At 54.3% G+C, this 22,546-nt stretch overlaps 1 protein-coding gene across 2 annotated transcripts; it reads right to left on the reverse strand.

Moving 5' to 3' along the window:
* Nucleotides 1-4,380: 4,380 nt before the first annotated feature.
* Pdlim4 (PDZ and LIM domain 4) lies at nt 4,381-18,715 on the reverse strand. Of its 2 annotated transcripts, XM_059270557.1 has the most exons (7): nt 18,571-18,715; nt 13,271-13,422; nt 9,431-9,509; nt 5,567-5,748; nt 5,218-5,381; nt 4,804-4,921; nt 4,381-4,690 (listed from the first exon to the last, which is right to left on the reverse strand). In XM_059270557.1, exons 1-7 carry the CDS (start codon nt 18,661-18,663, stop codon nt 4,486-4,488), a joined length of 993 nt encoding a protein of 330 aa, XP_059126540.1. In that variant the 5' UTR covers nt 18,664-18,715; the 3' UTR covers nt 4,381-4,485. The 2 variants fall into 2 exon arrangements, with proteins under 2 accessions (XP_059126540.1, XP_059126541.1); XM_059270558.1 differs by lacking the exon at nt 4,804-4,921 and having other exon boundaries at nt 4,500-4,690.
* Nucleotides 18,716-22,546: the final 3,831 nt, after the last annotated feature.

The following is a 22,546-nucleotide window of genomic DNA, read 5'->3' on the forward strand; positions in this document are numbered from 1 at the left end:
GCTTGCAGGATGCTATCACACAGAAGTATCTGGGCCCTCCCTGCCCTGGTCCTTCGGTTCTCAGGGGGTCAGGGGAGGGGTAAGGAAGCTCTTCTGTCATTCAGAGAAGCAGAAGGCAAGGTTGTGCTTCAAATTCCCAAGATCAAGGAAGCATGGGAGAGGCTGTAGTGGGGCTTGATGCTGGGCACAGATTGGCATCACTGGAGTTCTAGGGGTGTGAGCAGGGGGTAGGAGGGCTGACCTCACCCAGCTTTGTGAGCAGGGGTTGGGGTTTTAGGCTTTGTCTGTGAGCGATGGGGAGCCGTGAAAGATTTAACAGAGAGAAGTAACACAGCACTGTCTCTTTCAAACGTCCCCTTCCTCTTACATGGGGAAATGACTGAGGACGGGCCTGCAGACAGGGAGACCGGGCTGTCACAAAGCCTGGGCAGGAAGGACATGGAGAGGACTTCGACAAGCGCAGCTTCAGCGGCCTAGTTAGGAATTAGTCAGGGATGGAGGCAGTCATGCTTCCTGCTTCTACCTTTGCCCCTTACAGAAGAGTCTCCCCACTGCAGCCAGAGCCATCCTGGTTAAACCCTAAGTCCAGATTATGCCAGCTCTCTGGCTTCCTGTCTCAGGGTCCAAGCCAAAATCCTTGCCAAGGTCTACGAGATGGACACAGGTATCCTATCCACCCCCACATCGCCCTGACTCATCTGCTATTCACCCCCTCCCTCACACCTCTCCAGACACCTCCCACTGCTCTTAGAACTCAGGAGTACAGCTTCTCCCTCTGCCCCATTGAAGACCTTTGCTTTTTCTGCTCCTTTTGCCTGCTAGCCAACAGGTGCTCATCACCCCCCTCAGGTCCCTGCTCATGTCACCTGCTCTGTGAGGGCTTTCTAGACCCCTCGTATAAAGCTAATTATATAAATTTTCATTCAACATCCTCACTTCCTCCACACTGCTGATTATAGTGTGTGCTCTTGTGTGTGTGAAAAAGGATCTCACATAGCCCAGGTTGGCCTAGAACTTGGGACATAGTCAAGGGTGGCCTTGAACTTCTGAGTCTTTTACCACTGCCTCCCCAGTCCTGGGATTACAGGTATACACCACCACTCCCATTTCATGCAATGCTGGTAACTGAACCCGGGACTTTGTACATGCTAGGCAAGCACCCTACCAATGGAGCTACACGTCCAGCTCCAGTTTCGGTCTGTGTTCTGTTGGTTCAAAATGTTTTCCTAATATGCCTGGCACATAGGAGGTTCTTGTCCACTATTTGATTGAATGCATGACCTGAGGTTGGGCATGCAGGAGTTGGGCAGCTGTTCTCCAGGCCCTACTTCCCACTGAAAGCGTGTAGGAATGGAAGCGAGGACAAAGGAAGCAGAGAAAAGGTGTGTGGTGGGTTGTGGATGTGGGTGTATGTGTGTGTGTGCACCTGTGTGTGTGTGCATATGAATGTAAAAGCACACATGTAAGTGCAAGAGTAGATGCTGACCCCAGAGTTCCCACACCCTCTGGAGTCTCGGCAGGACAGAGGCAGCTCTAGGCTGGGCTCAAGGAGAAAGCCGGTAGTGCCGGAGGCACAAGAGTGAAAGGAATGTGGTGCAGGCCATGGGGATAGAACTACTGACTATCTGGGGTGGGGTGGGGTGGGGTGGGAAGGGAGTCTCTGGAGGAAATACCTCTATGCCAGCTCTCTCTCTAGATCCAGGGAGCTCTCCAGTCATGGTTCAGAGATGTTTGTTTTTTTCCAGGGCACAACACACCTGGTCACTGACTACTGGACATGAACAAGAATACCTCTGACATGTTTGTACAGGAAGAATGAGGTGGAAAAGATTAACTGTTAAACTCTTACACAGTCATAATTAAAGCCACATGATGTCACAGGAACAGCAAATAGATCAGAGGGATAGCTAGCTGCAAGACTTCTCATGAGAGGACACTAGGGGGTTGGAGCGATGATTCATTTGGTGAAGGGGACCTGAACCCCAGCACTCATGTAAAATGCTCTGTGTGGTGGCACACACCTATAATCCCAATATTAGGGAAGCTCACCCAGGGTCCCCGTGCTGGGGAAGCTCGCCCAGGGTCCCCGTGCTGGGGAAGCTCGCCCAGGGTCCCCGTGCTGGGGAGGCTCGCCTAGGGTCCCAGTACTGGGGAAGCTCGCCCAGGGGCCCCCGTGCTGGGGAAGCTCGCCCAGGGGCCCCGTGCTGGGGAGGCTGAGGCAGGAGGAGCCCGGAGGTGACCTGAAACTTGATCTCACTGAACCGGTTGGAGACCCTGTCTCAGAAATTAGATTGGAAAGCAATAGAGGAAGACACCCAACATCAGCATCTAGATTCCACCCACCTGTGTACACACAAGGAAAAAATGATATATTACACACACACACACACAGTGGGGTATGGAAAATTCCTATCAATTATCAATAAGAAGTAAAATAAACCTGGAGTACATGGGCAAAAGTTTCGGGTAATTTCTATGAGAAGTACTCTTCGGGAAAGAGGGGAGGGACACTGTGTTCCCAGCTGTTACTTCAGCCCTGGACACGCACTTTATTTACCATGTACAATGTGTGAAAACAGTGTCGGAGAGAGTGAGGAAGAGGTTCCTGTTGCTCGCAGATGGTTAAAATGTGAACTGGCAACAGCCTCCTGTTGCCTGTGGTAGCACAGAATACGCACCACAAATGGACATTAGCTGGGCTCACTAAACAAACGACCATGGGAGCTTCTCACTCAAAGCAAGCAGAGAGGTTAGCCCACTGGTTTAGGATCCAGGACAGCTGTGGGCTTGGAATGCACAACAATTGGTAAATTGTGTGCGGTTGGGGTTCATCGAGAAGCCAACTCTGGAATCAGGGTCGCTCTCCTCTCCACCATTCCAAGCATGTTTCTCTCCAAGTGCCTTCTTCTGTGCATTGGTGTTTGGGCTGCGTGTGTGTCTGTGTGAGAGAGTCGGATCCACTGGAACTTGAGTTTCAGACAGTTGTGAGCTGCCATGAGTTGAGTCCAGGTTCTCTGGAAGAGTAGCCAACGCTCTTAACTGCTGAGGCGTTTCTCCAGCCCCCTCCAAGTGCCTTCTAGGGCCCCCTTTCTGTGGATGGACTTTCCCTCTAGCTCTGACAGGGAGGTAAGAGCAGCACAACCGCCCAGGAGTGAGAAGACAGCGCCTCCGAGAACAGGTGGAAGCGCATCTCCACAGGCGTAGCTACCGTAACTACCGACCGTAACTACCGTCTACCCCACGATAGGAAAGTGCATGCATGCGAGGGGCTGAAGATCAGCTACAGAATGTTCACTGGGAAACTTCAGTTGCGGCCTCAGCTTCCCCAGTCAGTTTCTGCTGGATGCTGTGGTTGTCCCTTTGATGACGTCATCTCTACCTGTCACTGTTTGTCCTTGCATTTGGAAGTCTCACCCAAGGGAACTCTATCAGAAACTCCGGCTGACTGCCTTAAAGGGGCTCCCCCCTCCTCCGTCAATTCTTGCTGGGTGTTTTGAGTGCTGTTGGTTCTGTTTTGCTTCTAACCATCCACCCATCTGCCATTTATTCTTTGACTTTACATTACTGTATGTTTAATGGACTCACTCATTCAAAACCAAAAATATGGCTATGGTAGATCATTCTCCAGACCGTACAAAACACAGCTATCGACAGTCACTCATCAACTCTGTCACTTTCCTATTTTTAAAAAGTGGGAGTCTGAATAGGCTTATGTAACCAAAAGGTACAAGGCAGACCACTTTGAGTGAACTGGGCGGGGGGGGGGGTGGAATCCGAGGAGTATAGAATTTCTATTGATGCTGGACCAAGCATCTTAGAGAAAAAATGCATTCTTCTTTTCCCGGACAAGTGTTCTTTCTAAAACTCGGCCTTTTGTCTCACCATGGAAGAATCAAGCATGCCCCCTAGTGGGAGGATGAAGAAAGATGAGGGGAAATGGTGGTGGTGATGAGTTTGTGTGGACAGAAAGGATGGAAGAACCTGGGAAGAGAGAGAATCAGGAAGTGGGTACCACCCATGGAGGTTGCTAGGGGCCAACTCTAACCACTCGTGCTGACAACAGGCATACCAAAACCTTCATGGTCCATGCTTATCTTTGAATAGTTCCTGACTCTGTGGAGAACACTTGCCTCCCTCATCTCTTGGTTCTCAGCTATCATCTTTCCTGACCTCACCCAGGCCAAACTCCTTGTTACACCGCAGCACCAGACCTCCGTATTAATGGAGCTATCTCTTATGACTTAGTCTGCCATCCAACCTGAAACCTGTCTGGCTCACCACAGAACCTAGTGTGTAGGACAGGCCTGGCACCTGAACTGATCTTACAGGACAGTGGAGCCTTGGCCTGTACTGGAGGTTGGCAGGCCAGACACCAGCTGGTTCCAGGGCAAGCAGAAGGACTTTATTAGAGAGGTCAGGAGGACATATATTTACACGGGCCATGAGGGGACACTAAATGAAGCAGGCGAGGCAGGATTTCCCAGCTCAGACGAGTTCCACCTTGGCATTGGGGTACACGGCCACCACATCATATCCCTCTGGTGGCTTGACTCGTGCCTTAGCATGGTTCTCACAGTACAGCCGTTCATCTAGGAAGAAGTATCCACGCTGCTTGAGATTCAGGCCACAGTCGCTACACATGAAGCACTCGGGATGGTAGAGCTTGTCCCTTGCCTTGACGATGGTTCCCCTGGTGTGGGGGAGAGAGGGACAGGTGACTGGCATATTCTAGGACAAACCTCCACCAGGACCCTGGAGAACGGTGGAGTTCTGGCAGTGCTGGTAGGCAGGGTGGGTACTCACACAATCCCGTGGCCACAGCGCGTGCACTCTGGTAGCCCCTGCAGGCCACTCAGTGGAGCACCCAGCTTGCTGGCTGCTGGCTTGAGGTTCCTGGGACCACCAGACCCAGGCCGCTCCCCTGAAATCCAGAGTGCAGGTGGTATGAATGGGGCAGGTGAGATAAGAACCCCACTTCTGCAGGATGTTGCTTCTGGGCCCTGGTCAGAAGCCTAGAGGGGGAGCACTTGGTCGGTATGAGGTAAGGGAGAGCCACACGGTGGTCCAGTGGAAATCAGAAGGTGAAGGCACAGACAGGACCCGAAGAGGGGCAGATGGCTGGAAGGTGTGGATCAGTTGGGGTTGGAGGTGTGGAGGGTAAGCTGGGGTCCTGCGGGGAGAGGGGAGGCAGGTGAGATGAGGTGTTGGGAGCCTTACCAGCTTTGCCAGCCTCTAGCATGCCTTGCAAGTAGCGGAAGGATCCGGACTGCTTGGGTTCCGAGGCCGCTGGCTCTGCTGGTTCCCTCAACATCTTGTAGACCTCTGAACCCAGGTCCACCCTGCAGTCTCGGTTCCGAGGGAGAACCCTGGCTGTGTCAGCACTGGGCAGGAGAGAGATGGAAGGCTAGAGTGGTACTTCCAGTCTTGGTTCTGACAGCCTTTTAAGTCAGACTGTAACTACGTGAGGCGCCAGGATCAAGCCTTAGGGCCCAGGATGAAAATGGTTGAGATCTGATGGATTAGGATGGGCCTGGGTGTGACTTCAAAGGCCTGGCCTCTGTCCTACCTGGGAGGTGGAGACACATGCAGAGCACTCATCTGGGCTGGCAGGGTGACCTCATTGCTGCTGCCATTGTGAGGGACCGGAAGGCGAGGTGACTGACCGTATGGAGATCCCAGGCCTGATCTGTTGTCTTCCAGCCCAATCCCAGAGACTGAGGACCGCCTGCTGGTCGCTGGACTGCCATCCTGTAAGAGTGAGACCTGAGGCACTAGGAGGCCCTCTGACCTTTGACCACTCCCGGTGACTCCCCTCCTCCACCCTGCTATGCCAGGCCTCTATGTCCACTGTGGACCACTGCGTTGACATCTCTAGGCCATGGTAAGAGCACTAGGAGCCCTCTGACCTCTGGCTGTTCCTGTTGACATGGACTTTCCTCCACCCTGCTATGCCAGGCCTCTGTGTTGGTTAGCTACCTCTGTTCTGACATTTCTTTTATACCCAAGCAGCAAAGGGGTCCGTGGCTGGAAATACAAAAAGGAACTCTTATCCTATAGTTGGAAAGGGCCCTAAGAGCTCTCTCGAAGGCCCTTTAGAGGGAAGTCTGAGATGCAAGTGTGCTGCCCTGAGGTCAGCTTCTGTGGGCCTGCATCCCATTCCTGCTCGCCACTCTTGTAGCTTTCCTGGGGAGCAGCAGACAAGGAGTAGATGCAGCCTAGTGTCTACAGTTGAAAGAACTGGATGAAGAGTGGCCTGAGTTTGCCCCTCGGCCTGTAAGGACAGGGTAGGGGCTTTGGGGTGTGGGTCTGAACAGGGTCTGGGTGCCTGTGTCCACACAGAGTCCAAAGTGGTGCTGCTGACCTCAGCCCACAGGCACACAGCCTGCCCACAGCAATATGAACAAGGGCACACATCCTCTCACGAGGGCATTTAAAGACACATGCACGGGTAAGGACAATACACACACACCAGCCAATCTCCTGACATACATCTTTATTTACGTATGCTAGTCATCCTGGGGAAGGCCGTGTGGCTAAGCCTGGGCTGGCAGGTGAAGTAGCCTCATTTATGGCATTAAGCTCACGTTCAGGCCATGAGTGTGTCCCAGTCTGGGGGGTGATATATGTAGGCCTTTCTGCTCTGTAGTATGGACAGGGAGCCTGGGGGAAAAGGAAAGGGAAAGTTTCCTAACAGGAAAGAGACCAGCTGGGGCTCAGGCAGTTCCCAGCACTGGAACAGTCTAGCTTGCCAGGCTCTGCCTTGATTACCCCTGATCAGCTGGGTAGGGCACCTCTTTCCCCCTCAAATCTCAACAAAGGCAAGAGGCCTGCTGGCCAAGTAGAGCCCCATCGATGCTGCTGTGGCAGCAGCAGCAGCAGCAGCAGGACCCCTGGTCCCCAGAAACCTGAGCACTCTCACACATGTGTCTGCAGGGTAGACAGGCAGGCAGGACAGACAGGCCTCTAATGGGGACCAGATGGGTTGTGGTCGGTAGGGGTATAACTGGGGAGGAGGTGGGGCTGAGCTCTGCATGAGACTTCAGTGGAAAATGGGGAATGGGAGTCAGGAAGCAGAGGCTGGGAGGATGGAGGTCCCTCACTCACCGCCCCTGCCTGCCCCCCACCCAGCAGGGTGTGGGAGCTGACTGCAGGGTCATCAGTGAACTATGGCCCCTCCCATGGCCACCCATGCAGCAATTTCTCTAGGTCTGAACTCAGCGGTGACCTCGGTGTGTGTGTGAGTGGCAGCTCTGTCACCCCCTGGTGTATGTTAGTCACCTCTCTGATCCTGTTTCTTCCCCTAACCTGGACAATGTGATGGTCTCGGTATCATGGCTCCTCGGGATGCAGTACTCAGGATGAAGTGGGGTGATTGGTTACACCAAGTGCGAGCATGGTGTCAGGCTGGGTGGCTGTCATGGGAGTTCCTGCACGCCCTTTCTTCTGTTTCCTCTCTTCGGCCATCAGTGTCCCTCCCACACACCTGACGCTCCCCGCTCTGAGCTACAGCCTGGTACTGGTGTGCTTGGTGAAGTCTCAGAAGAATGTCAGTGAGAGGGTGGCTAGACATAGGACACTCACCATGAATGGAGGTCAACACTGCAGCCAGAGGGACAGGTGGCTCTCTTCAAGGCTGAGTCTCAGCTCCCAGTGTTCAAGGCCCCACCCCCACCCCCCCAACACCCAAGCTTTCCTTAGTGCTCTGTTTCTTTCACCCTGGGTGGCCCACGCGAGCCTTGAGAAAAGAGGGTCTCCTGTGGCCTTGCAGAGAATGTGGTCCTAAGGCTGCAGTTACTTGCCCCATTCCACTAGGGGATGCACGCCAGGGGTGCCCTGTGTTGGCCTAGGGCTAAGTGTGGTTGCCTCCCTCTCTGCCGGTTCTAGCCGGCCCCACCCCCACACTCAGAGGGTTGGAGCAGAGTGGGGACAATGAGTCTTGTGTCTGTACTCCTGGGGACACAGCCCTGCCGGGGGTGGGTAGGGTGTTTTTGTCACCACCCCACAGAGCCCACGACCTTTTAAGTACAAAAGGGGGGGCAGCAGCTGGGGAGCACTCTGTTGTTTGTGGAAAATCACTCTCCTTACAGTAAGGGCCGCCACTGCAAGGCACAGTGAGTGGCCTTCGAAGGAAACCCTGAGGAAAAGCATGGGGGCAGGAGATGCTGCTCTGCAGCCCTGGCCACCTGACCCCATAGGGAGGCCACTCTGCAGCCCCAGCCTCCCAAGCCTGTAGGGGAGCCATTCTGCACCCCAGCCTTCCAGCCCCAAAGAGGAGCAGCCCCTGGTCCCGGCCTTGGTCTCTGGTGATTTCCTCCGCTCCCAACCACTCAGCACGGGTGCCCTGAGAAGAGCTGGGCTTCTCACAGCAACTGCCCATCTTCTGTTCCTTGTTGCCTGGCTGTTTTCTGCCAAATCTGTCCTCTCCTCCCTGCCTGTAGGACCTCAGATAGAGCAAAGAATGCTTCTAAGATCCAGATGTTTTCCAGGAGGAGCTGAAGTCCGGGACAAAGGACCTAAGAGCCTCTGGGTAGCTGTGCCTCCTCCATGCCTACCCTCTCTCTGCTCTGCTCTCTGACCCACGGCACACTCACCCCTGGGCTTGCGAGTGCTTGCTGGGTAATTTCCTCTTCCCACACCCTTCTGCCTAGGTCCTAAGGTCTGGGCTTGGATAGCCTTCCTCTGGGGAGCCCTGTCTGACTTCTGGTTGAAACCTCTTCTCTCTGGCCCGGTCCTTTTCCTTCCGTATGAAGAACACAGGCAAAAGCAGGCCTCTCATGTTGAGTGCTCTCGATTCAAGCTACACCACAGATTAGCCCAGGATCCACCTGGTCCAGCTATGGAGCAAGCTCTAGGTATCTGAGTCTGGTGCACTTGGCTACCCCTCTCATGAGAGACTAGCATCCGGGTTCCCTCCCTCCCGAGCACAGGGCAACAGCTGCCACTTCCAGGTGACACAAAATGAGAACTCTTCAGCTTCAGACAGAGTACATAAGGCTGGCACAAGTCAGGAGTGGCCATAGCCTAAGCTCACCTACTGCTCTAGGCTGCCACCTCCCCACCCCTCTCTCTCCCCAAGCCTGTTGACTTCTTTTTGATCTGGCATCTCTGGGTATGGGAGTAAACCTTAGCTCAGTGTGTGGAAACCCTGAGCCAAGGCCTAGCCCAGCCCCAGTCCATCACAGGCCCCCTTGCCAAGAACACAGGATTACTCGGAGTCAGGACAAGCCCACTGTAGGTGCTCACCACCTCAAGAGCATGGGGCAGAGGCAGGCATGGCCCAGAGCAGCCTTCTGCTTCAGTATATGTCCTGGCCCTCTGAGCATTAGTGTGAGAAGTTCACTGGTACGGGTGAAATCTGGATCATGCCTAGCTCCTCCGCCCTGGTCTCACTCTGAGCCAGCTGGGCCAGGCCAGCAGTGTCTGTACATACCTGGGACTCAGGGTCAACGTGGATCCTATGTGCTTGAGCCTTGTCGTCAAGGGCACTGGGCCAGTTCTTGTTCTCAGGCCTGCAGCAGGAATTGGGGTGGTGAGATATGTCTGCCTATCTGTCCTCCCCGTGCCTGGGAGTCAGGGACAGGAGGGGTTAGGCTTGGGGCTCAAAGCAGGGAGAAGGGTGATGTCTCAGCATTTCCCCGTTCAGCACAGTGGTGTCTCCTGACCCAAGGAGCCACCAGCTCAGGTCTACCACGCTCCTGAGGCAGGGCTGTGTGTTCCCTTCCCTGCCAGTGGCCTCATGCCTTCCCCATCTCATTCCTGAAGAGCTTGCCACTCAGACACTTCTCCCTCTCTGTGGCCTGCAGAAACTCCACTCCAGGAGGTTCAAATCGCAGCAAGGCAAAGCCAGGCCTCACACATGGATTAGCCGGGAGCCAGTCCATTCATCCTCTGACCTCCATAGCCTCTGGCCGGGGCCTGGGTGGCTCTCAGGGAGGTGAAATGGAGGCTGTGGGGGAGCACCTCCCCTCCTGCTACCTCCACCCACTCAGGCAGAGTCATCACTGATGTCTGCCCAGCCCAGATGGGAAACAGGCCATTAGGAAATTCCTGCTTCACCATAGAAACCAAAAGCCAAACACCACTCAGGAGGGAGAAAAACATCGTAAAGCTGCCATAAGCAGGACAGGCGGGCCTAAAGGCTACGGGCCCAGTCCTGCCACTCAGTAGCTCTATGAGAGGCAAGCCAGGAGGGTGTGTGGACCGTGGGTTGGCAGGCAATGTATAGCAAGTCTGATTAGGAAATAATGTCCCTCAACTAAGAGGCCTCCTGGGGCTTCTCAGAGCTCAGTCCTGCCTCCTTTCTCTTGTTGGCTCGGGGATTTTTTTTTTTTTTTTTTGAGACGTCTCTCTATGGAGCCCTGAGTGTCCTGGTACCCATTATATAGACCAGGTTAGCCTTGAGTTTACAGAAATCCACCTGCCTCTGTCTCCCAGTGCTGGGATTAAAAGTGTGCGCCACCACACCCAGCTCAGTGATTTAATACTGTGTCCACACTGACTCTGCTCTCTCACCCCTGTCTACTCTGCTCCCCATCTTCTGGAGGCCAAGCCTTTCCTCACAGCCTTTGTCTCTAGCCACTCAGCTAGGTTCCTAGTGACGCCTCTAAAAGAGGTCTAACCACATCTTCTACCTACTCTGATATGACACACCAGGGAGGCCTTGTTTGGTTCTTTATAATTTTCTAAACATCTGCCCAGAATGGCACAAGCCTGGGGCCTGAGGGTCAGAGCACCAAGTCTCCAGTGCCGTGCGAATGACCCAAGGTGTCAGGATAAGAACGGAGGGCTTAGTCATGTATTGAGCTCTACTTCAGGCTCTGCAGTGACGCCAGCTGCCCATCTTTAAACAAAACAAGAAGCAAAGGTTGGGCTATGCAGAGGTACCAAGGGGTGGCAACAGAGACTACCTGTGGCAGAGTGTAGTTGGCATGAGGAAGATCCTGATCTATAGAACAGGCCCAAGAGATGTGATCTGAGGTGGATTATTGAATGCCTGCCTTTGGCTCCATGTAAGATAAGTCCAGAGGGAAACAAGGGCTTCCCTGCACCTCTCAGTTTGTGGGGGAGCTAGCAGAGCCCCAGAGGCAGGGAAGCTGCTCTAAGCAGAACGCCAAGTCCCTCATGTAGCCAGGTCATTAGCCTGACCCTCTGCAGAGCCTACAAAGGGGGTGGAAGATGTGTGTTGTGCCCTGGCATAAGCCCTGAGGAATGAGCTGGATGGGGAGCAGGGCAGAGGCCTTGGAGGTAGGCCCAATAGAAAGAGGGTTAGGCTAGGTAGCCATGTTGCCAAATTACCCCAAGTCTAGTGTGTGTGGAGAGAGGGAAAGCCTTGGGTTTTCACTCTGACTGAATGAGCCTGGCACTTCCTCACCACTCAGTGTCAAGATCACAAGGCAGCCCCTGATGTGGGACTGAAGAAGTTTGGGATCAGGGGTTGGGGGTAAGTAAAGCACTTGCTGGAAGGCAAACGGCCCTGTCACATGGACCATGTGCTCTCATCAGCTCCATGGCCACATGGCGTTCTGAGACTGTAATTCCCAAAATGCAACAGGGAAGTGGCCTCTTGGCTCCCTCTACGCCTAGATTGGAACAAATGACCAGGGAAGGAAGGAAGGGGGACCTCCACCCCGCTACCATCCCTGACATCATTCTCTCTGGGAATCTCCTGACTCAGGACCCTTTGAGCCTCCCCACAGCTCTGCCATCACTAGGGCTGCCCTCATTCAGCGAGAGAACAAAGCCAGAGGTGAGTCAGGGCCCAGGAACCCAGCCAAGCTGGGAGGCCTCAGAGGCTACTTGCGGGCAAAGCTTCCCCTAACCAGCCATGCCTCAGTCTGGCAGAGAGTGAGGAATGGGATGTATGGGAAAGGAAACACAGGCTCATGGAACTCGTGTGGATACCTTAGATAGAAGGGTCTAGATGAGGCTGGGGAGTTCTCTGTGTGCCAAATGGAGCATAGACTTGCAGCTGGGCTGCTCAGAGCTCAGGGAATGTCCGAGATTCCTGACCTCAACAGGGACCTGGTCACAGGCCAGGCGCAAACAAGGGCTACCTTATAACCTTCCTCATCGTGTTAAAGGCTCTGAACCAACGGATCAATCTGGTGTGGGTTAACTGTGTTGTGGTTTGGGGATGGTTTCGCCCACACAGATCCACAGGGGGTCCTGGAAAGTCCCTGTTAGCAGTGAATGTGGCAAAATTGAGCTGTGTCTCTGGGCCCAGGCAGGGAAGGTGGATGGAGAGATCCTACTCAGCTAGAACTGAGCCAACTGCTCATGGGAACTGGTTAAAGAGCCAGGGCCTGAGCAAGGCAGAGGCTTGAACCTTCATCCCAGCAGCATCTTTGGGACACAGTTACCTGGCCCCCACCCCCATCCCTTCATGATGGGGCTGCCCAGCGTTACATGGTCCACGGAAGGAAAGCTTGTTCCAAATCCAGATTTAACCAGAGCAGAGTCATAGGGCCTGGTAAAGACAGCTGTTGAGGCAGAACAGCTGTGGGATTGGTCAGAAAGGTTGGCAGACACTTGAGGAGGAGAGAGAGAGAGGGAGGGAGAAGGAACAGGAGAGGAGACTGGTTATGTGACTTTAAGTGTCCTCTACCTTGCTACTTTCATCTGTAAAGTGGGCCTATACTAGGTTTTACATTTTTAAGTTGATTTGAAGATGAGCTGGTCAACCAACTGTCCCCTTGGAGGAGGAGAAAGGACTGATGTGTTTTTTGTTTTGGATTTTTGTTTTGAGATAAGATCTCACTCCGTGGCTCAGGTTAACTCTGAACTCCTGCTGCTCCTATCTCAACCTTCCAAGAACTGGGATTATAGGTGTGTGCCACCCAGCTCAAGATCTTATTTCTGCTGCCACAAGGGCAACAAAGCACTCTGAGCTAACTGGTGCTAATCAAGCACCATGACAGCACCAATCCCTAGGTCTGGGCCCCGATGGGGTGCTCCGAGGTGAGGCAGAAAGGTTTTGTGGGCTCAGTTTCCCAGACTGGCCAGCACCGCCCCCCACACCATGTCCTCTCGCCTTTCCAGCCCAGCCTGCCCATCCGTACCTGCTCACAGAGAGTGTGAGGTGATCATGGCAGCCTTTAATGCCCACCTGTACCTGCTCATGGAGAGTGTGAAGTGGTCATGGCAGCCTTTAATGCCCACCTGTACCTGCTCACGGAGAGTGTGAGGTGATCATGGCAGCCTTTAATGCCCACCTATACCTGCTCACGGAGAGTGTGAGGTGGTCATGGCAGCCTTTAATGCCCACCTGTACCTGCTCACGGAGAGTGTGAGGTGATCATGGCAGCCTTTAATGCGGTTCTGAGCTTCCAAGTGTGTCATGAACTCAGTGCTCTCGCCGTTGATGGCTTGGATCAGGTCACCCGGGCACAGGGCAGCCAGGGCCGCTTTGCTTCCAGCATGAACCTGTGGTCAGACAAATCACGTGGTTGGCACAGTTATCACGTGGCCTCCTGCACTAGGTTCCCTTCAACCTCAGAACCTGGCCGGTGTGGCCTCGTGCCAGTGTGACCTGTGGGTGGGCAAGCCAAGAGGCTGGCTGAGGTCCCCTTGTGGCCTCTGATTTCAAGGCCCGTCTCTAGCCCCTGCAGACCTGGTTAGATGTAAGGATATATGAGGGGCTTCTTCTAGCCTGGGACAAATGGAATGCCACTTTATAGTCTGTGTAGGGACACTAAGACATGCAAGGGACACTCAGACACACAAGACACATATGCTCAGACACACACGGAGCACGGACATGTCCTAAGCATTTTACACTGACAATACCCTACTCAGGCAGCCCTTGACCCTACTTATTGATCTCACCTCTCATGCCCACCAAACGTTCACCTGCTCCACCATGCTGTGGTTACCCCATCTAAACACCTGCAGGGTACCACCATGCTGTGGTTACCCCATCTAAACACCTGCAGGGTACCACCATGCTGTGGTTACCCCATCTAAACAAACACCTGCAGGGTACCACCATGCTGTGGTTACCCCATCTAAACACCTGCAGGGTACCACCATGTTGTAGTTACCCCATCTAAACACCTGCAGGGTACCACCATGCTGTGGTTACCCCATCTAAACACCTGCAGGATACTCAAAGGCACCAGACAGCACTCCACATCTTAACTTCCCCAAATGCTGCTCCTTCCAACTGGCACTGGAGTCTTCTGGTTCTTTAAGCCTGACTACTAACTAGCCCACTCCTCCACTAGGCCTCAGCGCAGAGCCCAGTTCCTCTGAGAGTACCTCCTTGTGCCCTCATTTTTGCACCCCTGCATTGCCGATGCATCGTTACAGTTAAAAGGGGGAGGTGAGTACATCACCTCCTTAGACAAGTTCAAAGCCATCCAGTTCCAGCTACCAGCCTGTACTCTAGGGTTGTAACTCCATCTCAGCTTCCCCAGCAGGATCCCTAGTGTCCTCTATTGACCCAAGAGACTCAAGCACTTTTGGTCATCTGATGAAGGTCATGTGATGAGGGCAGGGGAAGACTCACAGAGATGTCTAAATAAAAATCCTGGGGGACTGAGGTGGCAGGGCACCCTGGAAACAGACTGGGAACAGACAAGGGGTCTTCACTCCAGTCTAGAATGAACAGCCAGCACTTCCCTGTGGCTTGAGACTTGCCAATGACCTTGTTCCTATCAGTGGGGCTGGGGCTGGGAGCTCCTGGCAACCCGGGCAGGCTCAGCTCAGCCAGTTTCTAATAGAGAGTGGACAAAGCCAGGTGCTGGCAGTTCCTTGGCTAGAAGCTTGGTGTGAGCACTGCCCAAGCTGCCTTGCCCTGAAATAGACTGTCTCAAGAAATATTCTTTCTCCCCCTTCCTCCTCCCACCCCTCATGTGTATACGTGTGTGTGTGTGTGTGTGTGTGTGTGTGTGTGTGTGTGTTCGCCTGGGTGTGCATGCGTAGAAGCCAGAGGCTGGCATCAGTGTCTTCCTCTATTGCACTCTGCCTTTGTTGTTTTGAAACATGGACTCTTACTGAACCTGGAGTTCACCATTTTTGGCTAGACTATCTGGCCAGTGAGCTTCTGGGATCTGCCTGTCACCACCTACCCCAGTGCTAAGGTTACAGGCATGCTTTACCATATCTAGCTTTTACGTGAGTCCTGGGGATCCAAACCCAGATCCTTATGCAAGCATTTTACCTACTGAGTCATCATCTCCCCAGCCCTGCACCTGGCTTTTTTAGGTGGGGGCTGGAGATTAAACTCAGGTCTGTGTTTACATGGCAAGCACTTTACCAACTGCGTTATCTCCCCGTTTTGCTCAAAGAAACTTCTCTTCTAAAGTATGCTATCCTAGCCAACCAGTCCACCATAAATGTTCACTTGCTGAGCTTGGGCACCAGGCGCTTGCACAAGCCTGTCCTCTTGGGGCAGGTGCCCACTTGGCACCATCCAGTCCCATTCTCCTGTCAAGATTCTGTCAGGGCTCCCCGCTCTTCATGGCTACCTGATCTGTGCCAGAACTTTGCCGTATCTGGCACAGGGGTAACCTCTCAGTCACCAGGTGAGGCCAAAGCTGTTCTCATGCTATCTACAGATGAACAGAGAGGGGGTTGGAGCAGGGGCACCTTGGCCCAGTCCCTCCACTGGACAGGAGTCTTCTTCCTCAGGGCTAGCTGGCTACAAGATGACTCAGCCAGCACAAGGGGTGCATTCAGGTCCCTGTAGGTGGAGGAAGTTCCTGGAAGCAGAGGTGGCTGGGATGTGGCCAGCTCCATTGAGCTTGGGGAGTTCTGGTCAAAGAGGGCGCGAAGCCAGGAAACCATGACTCCCAGCTGCCCTCTGCACGCATTGTCTCCCGAATTCTCACGGCAAGCCCATTTCCTAGACTAGGCAACCGAGGTCCAAAGAAGACAAAGAAATGTTTAATTAATAAATGGCCGAGTCCGAATTCTAACGCAGGCTGACTGGGCCCAAACCAAAGTTTACACTGTTAACCACTGTGCTTCTCCGCAGAAAGGAAGAGCGTGGAGATAACGCTCCAGGTGGAAACCCAGCATTATAATGACTTATCTAAGAGAGAAGGAGGGAAGCTGGTGTGACTTGTAGCATCATTAGTGAAGGGAAAGTGATAGGGACCAAGTAAGAGAAGCAGCAGGGACCAGATATGGCGGGGTCTATAAGCCCTGGGGTGAGACGCTGGAATTTCTCATGGGGTTGGGAACCATGGAACATTCTAAACAAGGAAATCGCTGGATGTGGTGGAATTTGGTCAGTCATCCAGCTGTGCCGCACAAGATAACCAGACAGACAGGGGAAAGATGGGAGCAGTGAGGTCAGATGGAAATCTGGAGTAGGAGTCAGACCCTCACCTGCTGCATTCCAGACCCTGCTGTACCCACTGCAGAAGCCTGTGGTGGGTGGGAGCCACAGAGGGTCACATCATCTCACCAAACAGTCACAGCAAACTCCAAACAGGCCTGGATTCCAGCTCATACCCCCCTTCTCTGTGTATTTTAATTTCTCTGTACCTCAGTGTCCCAATCTACAACATGAGGCCGAGAGTCTAAGGATTGTAACAGGGACTTCCAGAGTCAATCATGGCAAATAATATCTCTACAAGAGGCTGGGCATACAGCAATCCTCATTCCAAGGGCTGGTTGCTGGGAGGTGCTGGTACCAACACTCGATAGGGTGGGGCCTGGCATACTGTGATGCTTGGAAAAGGCCAGTAGTCATTACTGTTTGCCTATAAGGAAGAAGCCCTGTACACTGTTCTTGGGGATCCTAGAGGCTACCTGGGCAAAACTGTAAGCTCCCAGTCAGCTTACTAATCAGCCCCCTACTGCCTATATGAGGCTGTCCCTTTCTACTGGACTCTGGGTAAGGGGGGCTCTGGAAACGAAGGGGCTCTGGGAGGACACAGGAAGGGATCTAGAAGCCCTTTAGTGAGGACACTCCCACACATCACCAGTCCCTGTACTGTTGCCCCTGAGGTACCTGCTAGGCAAGTTGTGGCCTGTGTCTCCCCAGCTCTGTAAATCTCCCAAATCCCACCCTAACCCTGGCTCAGTCATCCTGGCTCCTTAGGTCGGAGCTACTGCCACATGACTTTGGGGGATAAAGAGGATTCCTCTCTTCCAAACTGTCTGTCCACCAGGGGCCTGGACCTCCTCCCACCAAGCCCCCATCAGTGCCAAACAAGGCCGGGGCAGCCTCTGCTGACGTGTGGAGGCCTTTCCCTGTTGGACAGGCAGCCGCGTGGGCAACAGATGTCTTAGCTCTCGGCCGCCTGCAGCAGTCAGCCGTGGCCACTGAGCCTGTCAGCGGCCTCACACCCAGGGTGCCTGGCCCGCTGGCTGGTCTAACACCCTCACGAGTCCTCCTCCGCAGATACATAGCATGGTCCACCAGGCAGACATAGATGCTCCCCCCTCTCACACACACACCCTCCGCCACACACACACACTCACTCCGAGTGGGGATCTCTAGGGGGAACAAGGAGATGAAAGTCTCCTGGATGTGCTGAAGGCAGACCTCACTTGGCCCCAGGGACCTGCTGGTGAAGACAGATGTGGGAGGCCTCCTAGGACAGCTGGTCCTGCCTGTCACCCAGGCTCCCAGATAGAGGATTCCACGATTCCACACCCACAGGGTGTCTATCCCTTCCCAAGAACTGAGAAGTCTCTAAAGCTTGGCCCAGCCTTCAGGGCCAGAGGAAGCAGTAGAGTGGGAGAAGGGGGTCCCCCAAAACTCAAGGAGCCTCTGTGTGGAGAAGGGATGTCCATATCTGTCCTCCCTCCGGACTGGGAGCCACCAAGGGCAGAGCCTGGGTACTCTTCTCTTTTTTGGCTCCAAATCTGGGGAATCCCTGCCTCAGGGCCTGAGCTCCTCCCCTGCTCTATCTTCAGACCAACTATCTCTCCAGGGCTGTCTGTACCCCTTTCTCTTCCTCTTCTACCCCAGGTCTAGGAGCAGAGTATGGTCCTGGGACCCTTGAGGACCTGGACTAGGGCTGTACTGGTCCCTGGTTTTGTGTTGGCTTGTAAGGAGGGGAACCACACCTCATCATCTCCCCTTTGCCTGGAAGCCAACAGTCCCTCTTGGTCACTTCCCCTAGAGTGACTGAGGTCAGAGAAGAGAAACTGAAGTTCAGAGTGGGGAAGAGGGTGGACTTCTCAGGACAGCAGACCCTCTAGGGCCACCCAGACCTTTGGTAGGGGAAGACGGCTTTCAGTTACTTTGCCCCAAAACTTTAGGCAGGATTGGATCTGAGGAGTTTCTGGGCCTCTGTAGAGCTGTCCAGACTCCTGGCCCAAGTCTGAGGGTTCTTCCTCAGCCCACAGTGACTTCCCCTAAAGAAAGTCAGCGGGAAGCTAGTGTGTGAACTCTTGGGGAGTCTCACCACCAAATGGGGCAGACTGTGCGGGAAGGGGGGTGGGGCTGCTCTGCTCTGCTGGAACTCCCTTCCACGGCACGCAGGTCACCCAGACCAACCCTCTGCTTTCAAGCTTCAGACACGTCGAGGATCTGGGTCCTGGGTCTACCACAAGGACAAGGTCTCAGTCCCGGGACCACCCTGCTGCCTGCCCCGCGGGGGTCGTACTCACCCGTGAGATGGTGAGGGGCGCGCTGAAGTCCCGGCCGCCCACCAGGCGGAAGCCCCAGGGTGAAGGGCCGCGCAGGGTCACCGAATGGGGCATCGCGGGCCGGAGCTACAGCCGGAGCTGGAGTGGGACACGGAGGAGTCGCCGCCGCCACTGCCGCCGCCTGGCCGCCGCGCCCCGCCCCCGGCCTGCCCGCCCCCGAACCCCCCTCCGTGTCCGCGCTCTGCGCACACCGATTGGCCCCGCGGACTCCCGACCCTCCCACTTTGGGGGCTCCGAGGACCGCCCCTCACTTTCTCAGGCTGCACCCCCCCACCCGCTTATTGAAACCCCCACAGAATAGGGTCCGCTCCGATGTCTGGGTCCCGCCTGGCCGCGGAGCCGAGCCGGCTGTGGAAGCTCAGACACCAGGCACCGGCCCTTTGAAGTCGCTTTTACGGGCCGGTGCTCTAGCCCGGGGAGGGATGCAGGGCTGCGGTGGCTCTGATGGGGGATGGGGCCGCGCCTTGTTCCCAAAACCACTTCCAGGTTCTGGCGGGCCGACCTGCCTCCCTACCTCTGAGCATGTGGAGCCCTCTGAACACCACCGCTGTTAGAACCTTGGGCCTGAGTAGCCCTGGACTGGGGACACAGACCCAGGACAGCAGGAAGCCGTGGGTCTATGACAGGGTTGGGGGTGGGTGTGAGTGGAGTAGAAACGGAAAGGTGACCAAACGAGTTTGCAGAGGCCAGGCTGATTTCCTAGAGGAGCTGACCTCTTTCTGGCATCTATATGCAAGGTGCGTGATCTTTCCAGGTCTCCCGCTTCTTGGGCTCTTTGAGAGATCGATCTTGTCTGCAAGGAGTGTTGTGTCTCTTGGCTTTCCGGAAAGGAGAGTGGCTGGAGCAGTGACTGTCTCCGAAGGGAAGTATTTGGAAGCCCTCCCCAGGGCCCTTCTCTCCCGGCCGGGATGTCCTTTAACAGCTTCTGAAGGTGCCATGGTTTGTCCAGACCACTCTCTGGGTACCTCAATCTCACCGCATCAGACATCACCTGCTTCTCTAGACCCAGAGGAGGCTCCTAGCTTAGTCAATATTCTTGGCAACCCTTGGTGTGCCCTCTTGGCTGAAGGTAAGAGTTAGGATGCTCACAGGGTGTGAGGTGTGAGGGACTACTATGGCTTGAGAGGTACAAAGTAAGGACGTCCCTGGAGGGACGTCTTCCTGGTGGGGAGGGTGTTGCCATCTCCTCAGCTGGGAGAAGTGACATGCGTGGTGTGTGTGCCACTGATGCATGTTTGAGTGGGGGTGGGACAGTGAGGAGGACACATTGAGAATAGACATTGGGCCCACCCTACTGTGTGCCAGAGGAGGTTTGTGCTTGGTCCCAGGCAAACATGGGTCCCACATGGACAGACATGGGTGAGAGGCCATTTTCTGCATGGTCTCTGAGGGCTATAGACCAGAAGCTGCAGCAATTAGATCCCACTAAATGCAGTGGGATGAGTTCAGCCACAATTTACCACTGGTTGTCCTGAGAGTTGAGTGTACACCGTGGGCCATGGTCAGAGACTCCTTGTCAGGATTCTCAAGAGCCATAGCAAATGTGACAGTGATGAACCTCGCTGGGGGTTGAGGGAGAAGAGCAGGTAGTTCTTCAGGAATCTGTGGAGGTTCCCAACCGATGCACTCCATAGTGGATTCTGGAAACTTTTCCTCAGACATTCCTGCTTCTCTCTATTGATTCATACATCTCCAAGACCTGCCGTCTTCCTGTCCTGAAACTCCTCATTACTGTGTGTGGGTGTGTGTGTGTGCGTGGGGGGGGGGGTCAGTCTTCCTGTCCATGACCTTGCTGGCATTACAGTCTTTCTTCAGAAGCTTCTGTCACAGGACTGGAGATGAGGAGGAAGAGAGAAGAAGGATGGTCCTAGAATCTGCTCTATAAAGTTCCCCATGCCATTGTGCAGGGCCTGGGCAGCTTAGAAGGATGCAGGTCCATGGCTGCCATCACCTACATGGGTTCTTGGTGACTTCCTCACCTAAAAGCATCAGAGGCCCACCTCTAAAAGCGTTCTCCCATAGGAGAGAGGCCTGAGTAAGCTGTGCTCTTGGGGGGGGGTAGTCCTTAGCAGTGGACATACTGTGTGGCTATTCCTGGGGTAACTTGAGGTTGGAACAGCAGGTCAACTAAGCACCGGGTCCTATGGCCTCTCCAACACTCCTAAGACCCCCTTCATGAAGGCCTCGGAGTTCCCTTCCGGCCTTAACGGCCTTGGTCCTGGAAGATTGCTGTGTTGCTGAATCCTATGGTGGTGGTGTAACAAGTCATAAGGTAGCCATGAAAGCTAGAGGCTTTCTCAAGGTGAAGATGGGTGGTGGCTGGTCACAGCTCACCTCTGTTCTAGTGGCTTCATGAGTCTTCAGGCATATGGACTACCGAGTGTGACCAGACTGCTCATTTCATGCATTCCTCATTCATCCAGCAAAACTGTGTTGAGTGGCTTCCATGTGCCAAGGCCTCCTGGGGCTGCCAAGGGTTGGGGTTAAGACACCCAATGAGGACAAGAACTGTGTCTATCTCACTTTTCTCTATTACCCAACAAAGAACCTGGCTATTAACATTGGCTATGTTAATGCCGTAACTGTTATGGGAATCATTATCTTAGCTTAGACCTTGGCCATGATTCAGAAAGAGACCAGGAGGGTATGAGGGGGCTTAGGAGAAGGAAGACTTCTGCTTCTGCTCCCTTAGAGACCACACTTAGTGGCCTTGTCCTTCAAGGGAGCCCCCAGTGGCTCAGGGCATGATGCCCAGGCCCTCTGTGTAGCCAGGACTGTCCAAGGCCAGAGGAAACCACAGCGCTCTTTCCTTGATGGGTTGGCAGAGCTGGCAGGCTCCAGCAGGAGCAGACGCCCTTGGGAGCTGCCCTTGGGCCAGAGCCTAGGGCGAAGGGGAGGGCGGGACCGGAACAACTTCAGGCCTAGGGAATGCTCAGCTCAGACTGTCCAGGGGCGCACGCAGCCATGAGTAGGGTGGGGTAAAGTTGATGGGCCTGCTCACACTTGAAGTACCTTTGTGTGAGGCCACAGTGCTGGCCAGAGGACTAAGACACTGACCTGCTGTGGCCTAGTGGTCACTGATCTGTGGGTGGAGCTTGCTCTATTCAGGCTCAGCTCCCCAGAGCCAAGGTGCCCCTCCTTCAAGATCCAGCTCTCTTCCCCCAGCCACTAGCCTAGCTGGAGAGCTGCATCTTTGGAGGCAAGTCCTTTCCTTTTGTTGTGCCCAATCCATACTTCTGACGATGGCAGGATCCCAGAGAGGCAGCAGAGGAGCGAATTGAAAGAGTCCTGTTTCTGTGTCCTGTCTGGCCCAGCTCCAGGCCATATTACCTCTGGCTCCCCAAGGTTATGTCTCTCAGTAGCCTGTGGTTGAGGTCAGGTGCTGGTGAGTCTGTATGCACATAGGACAATGGGTCATGGGAGGGCTGTTTGGGCCCTTGAGGGATTAGAGCTTTGGCATTGTAGTGATAGGGAGTCAAGTCAGGCCCTAGGCAGGGTCTGGGGACTCTGCAAAGGGTAGACCGCCAGAGGCATGGACCAGAAGGAAGGAGGCTGGAGTGGGACAGCCTGTAAGGTGGCTTGGGAACTAGGCCCAGCATGCCCAGGGAGGACAAAACACCATCAAGAGTGCAGCTCAGCTGGCCTTTAAGCTGTGTTTGGTTCCACAGAACACAGAGGAGGGCGTGGCTGTGGCTAAGGGACTTTCCCAGCTCCAGTTTTATGCCATTTAATCCCTCAACAACAACTTAGGAAATGCTGACTACGTGTCTAGCCTATACTGGGTCAATGGGACTTGAGAGGCTGAGGTTTGGGGTGGCAGGTAACATCTTTAAGGGGGTCGAGATGCTGGAAGCTCTGGAGAGAGTCAGTCTCCCAGGGGCCAAACGGGAATGAGGCTGATTCTGCCAACAGGGGCCTAGTTGCTGGCCCCGAGCCA

Source organism: Peromyscus eremicus, chromosome 8a, assembly GCF_949786415.1.
Source record: "Peromyscus eremicus chromosome 8a, PerEre_H2_v1, whole genome shotgun sequence".
Taxonomy (NCBI): Eukaryota; Metazoa; Chordata; class Mammalia; order Rodentia; family Cricetidae; genus Peromyscus; species Peromyscus eremicus.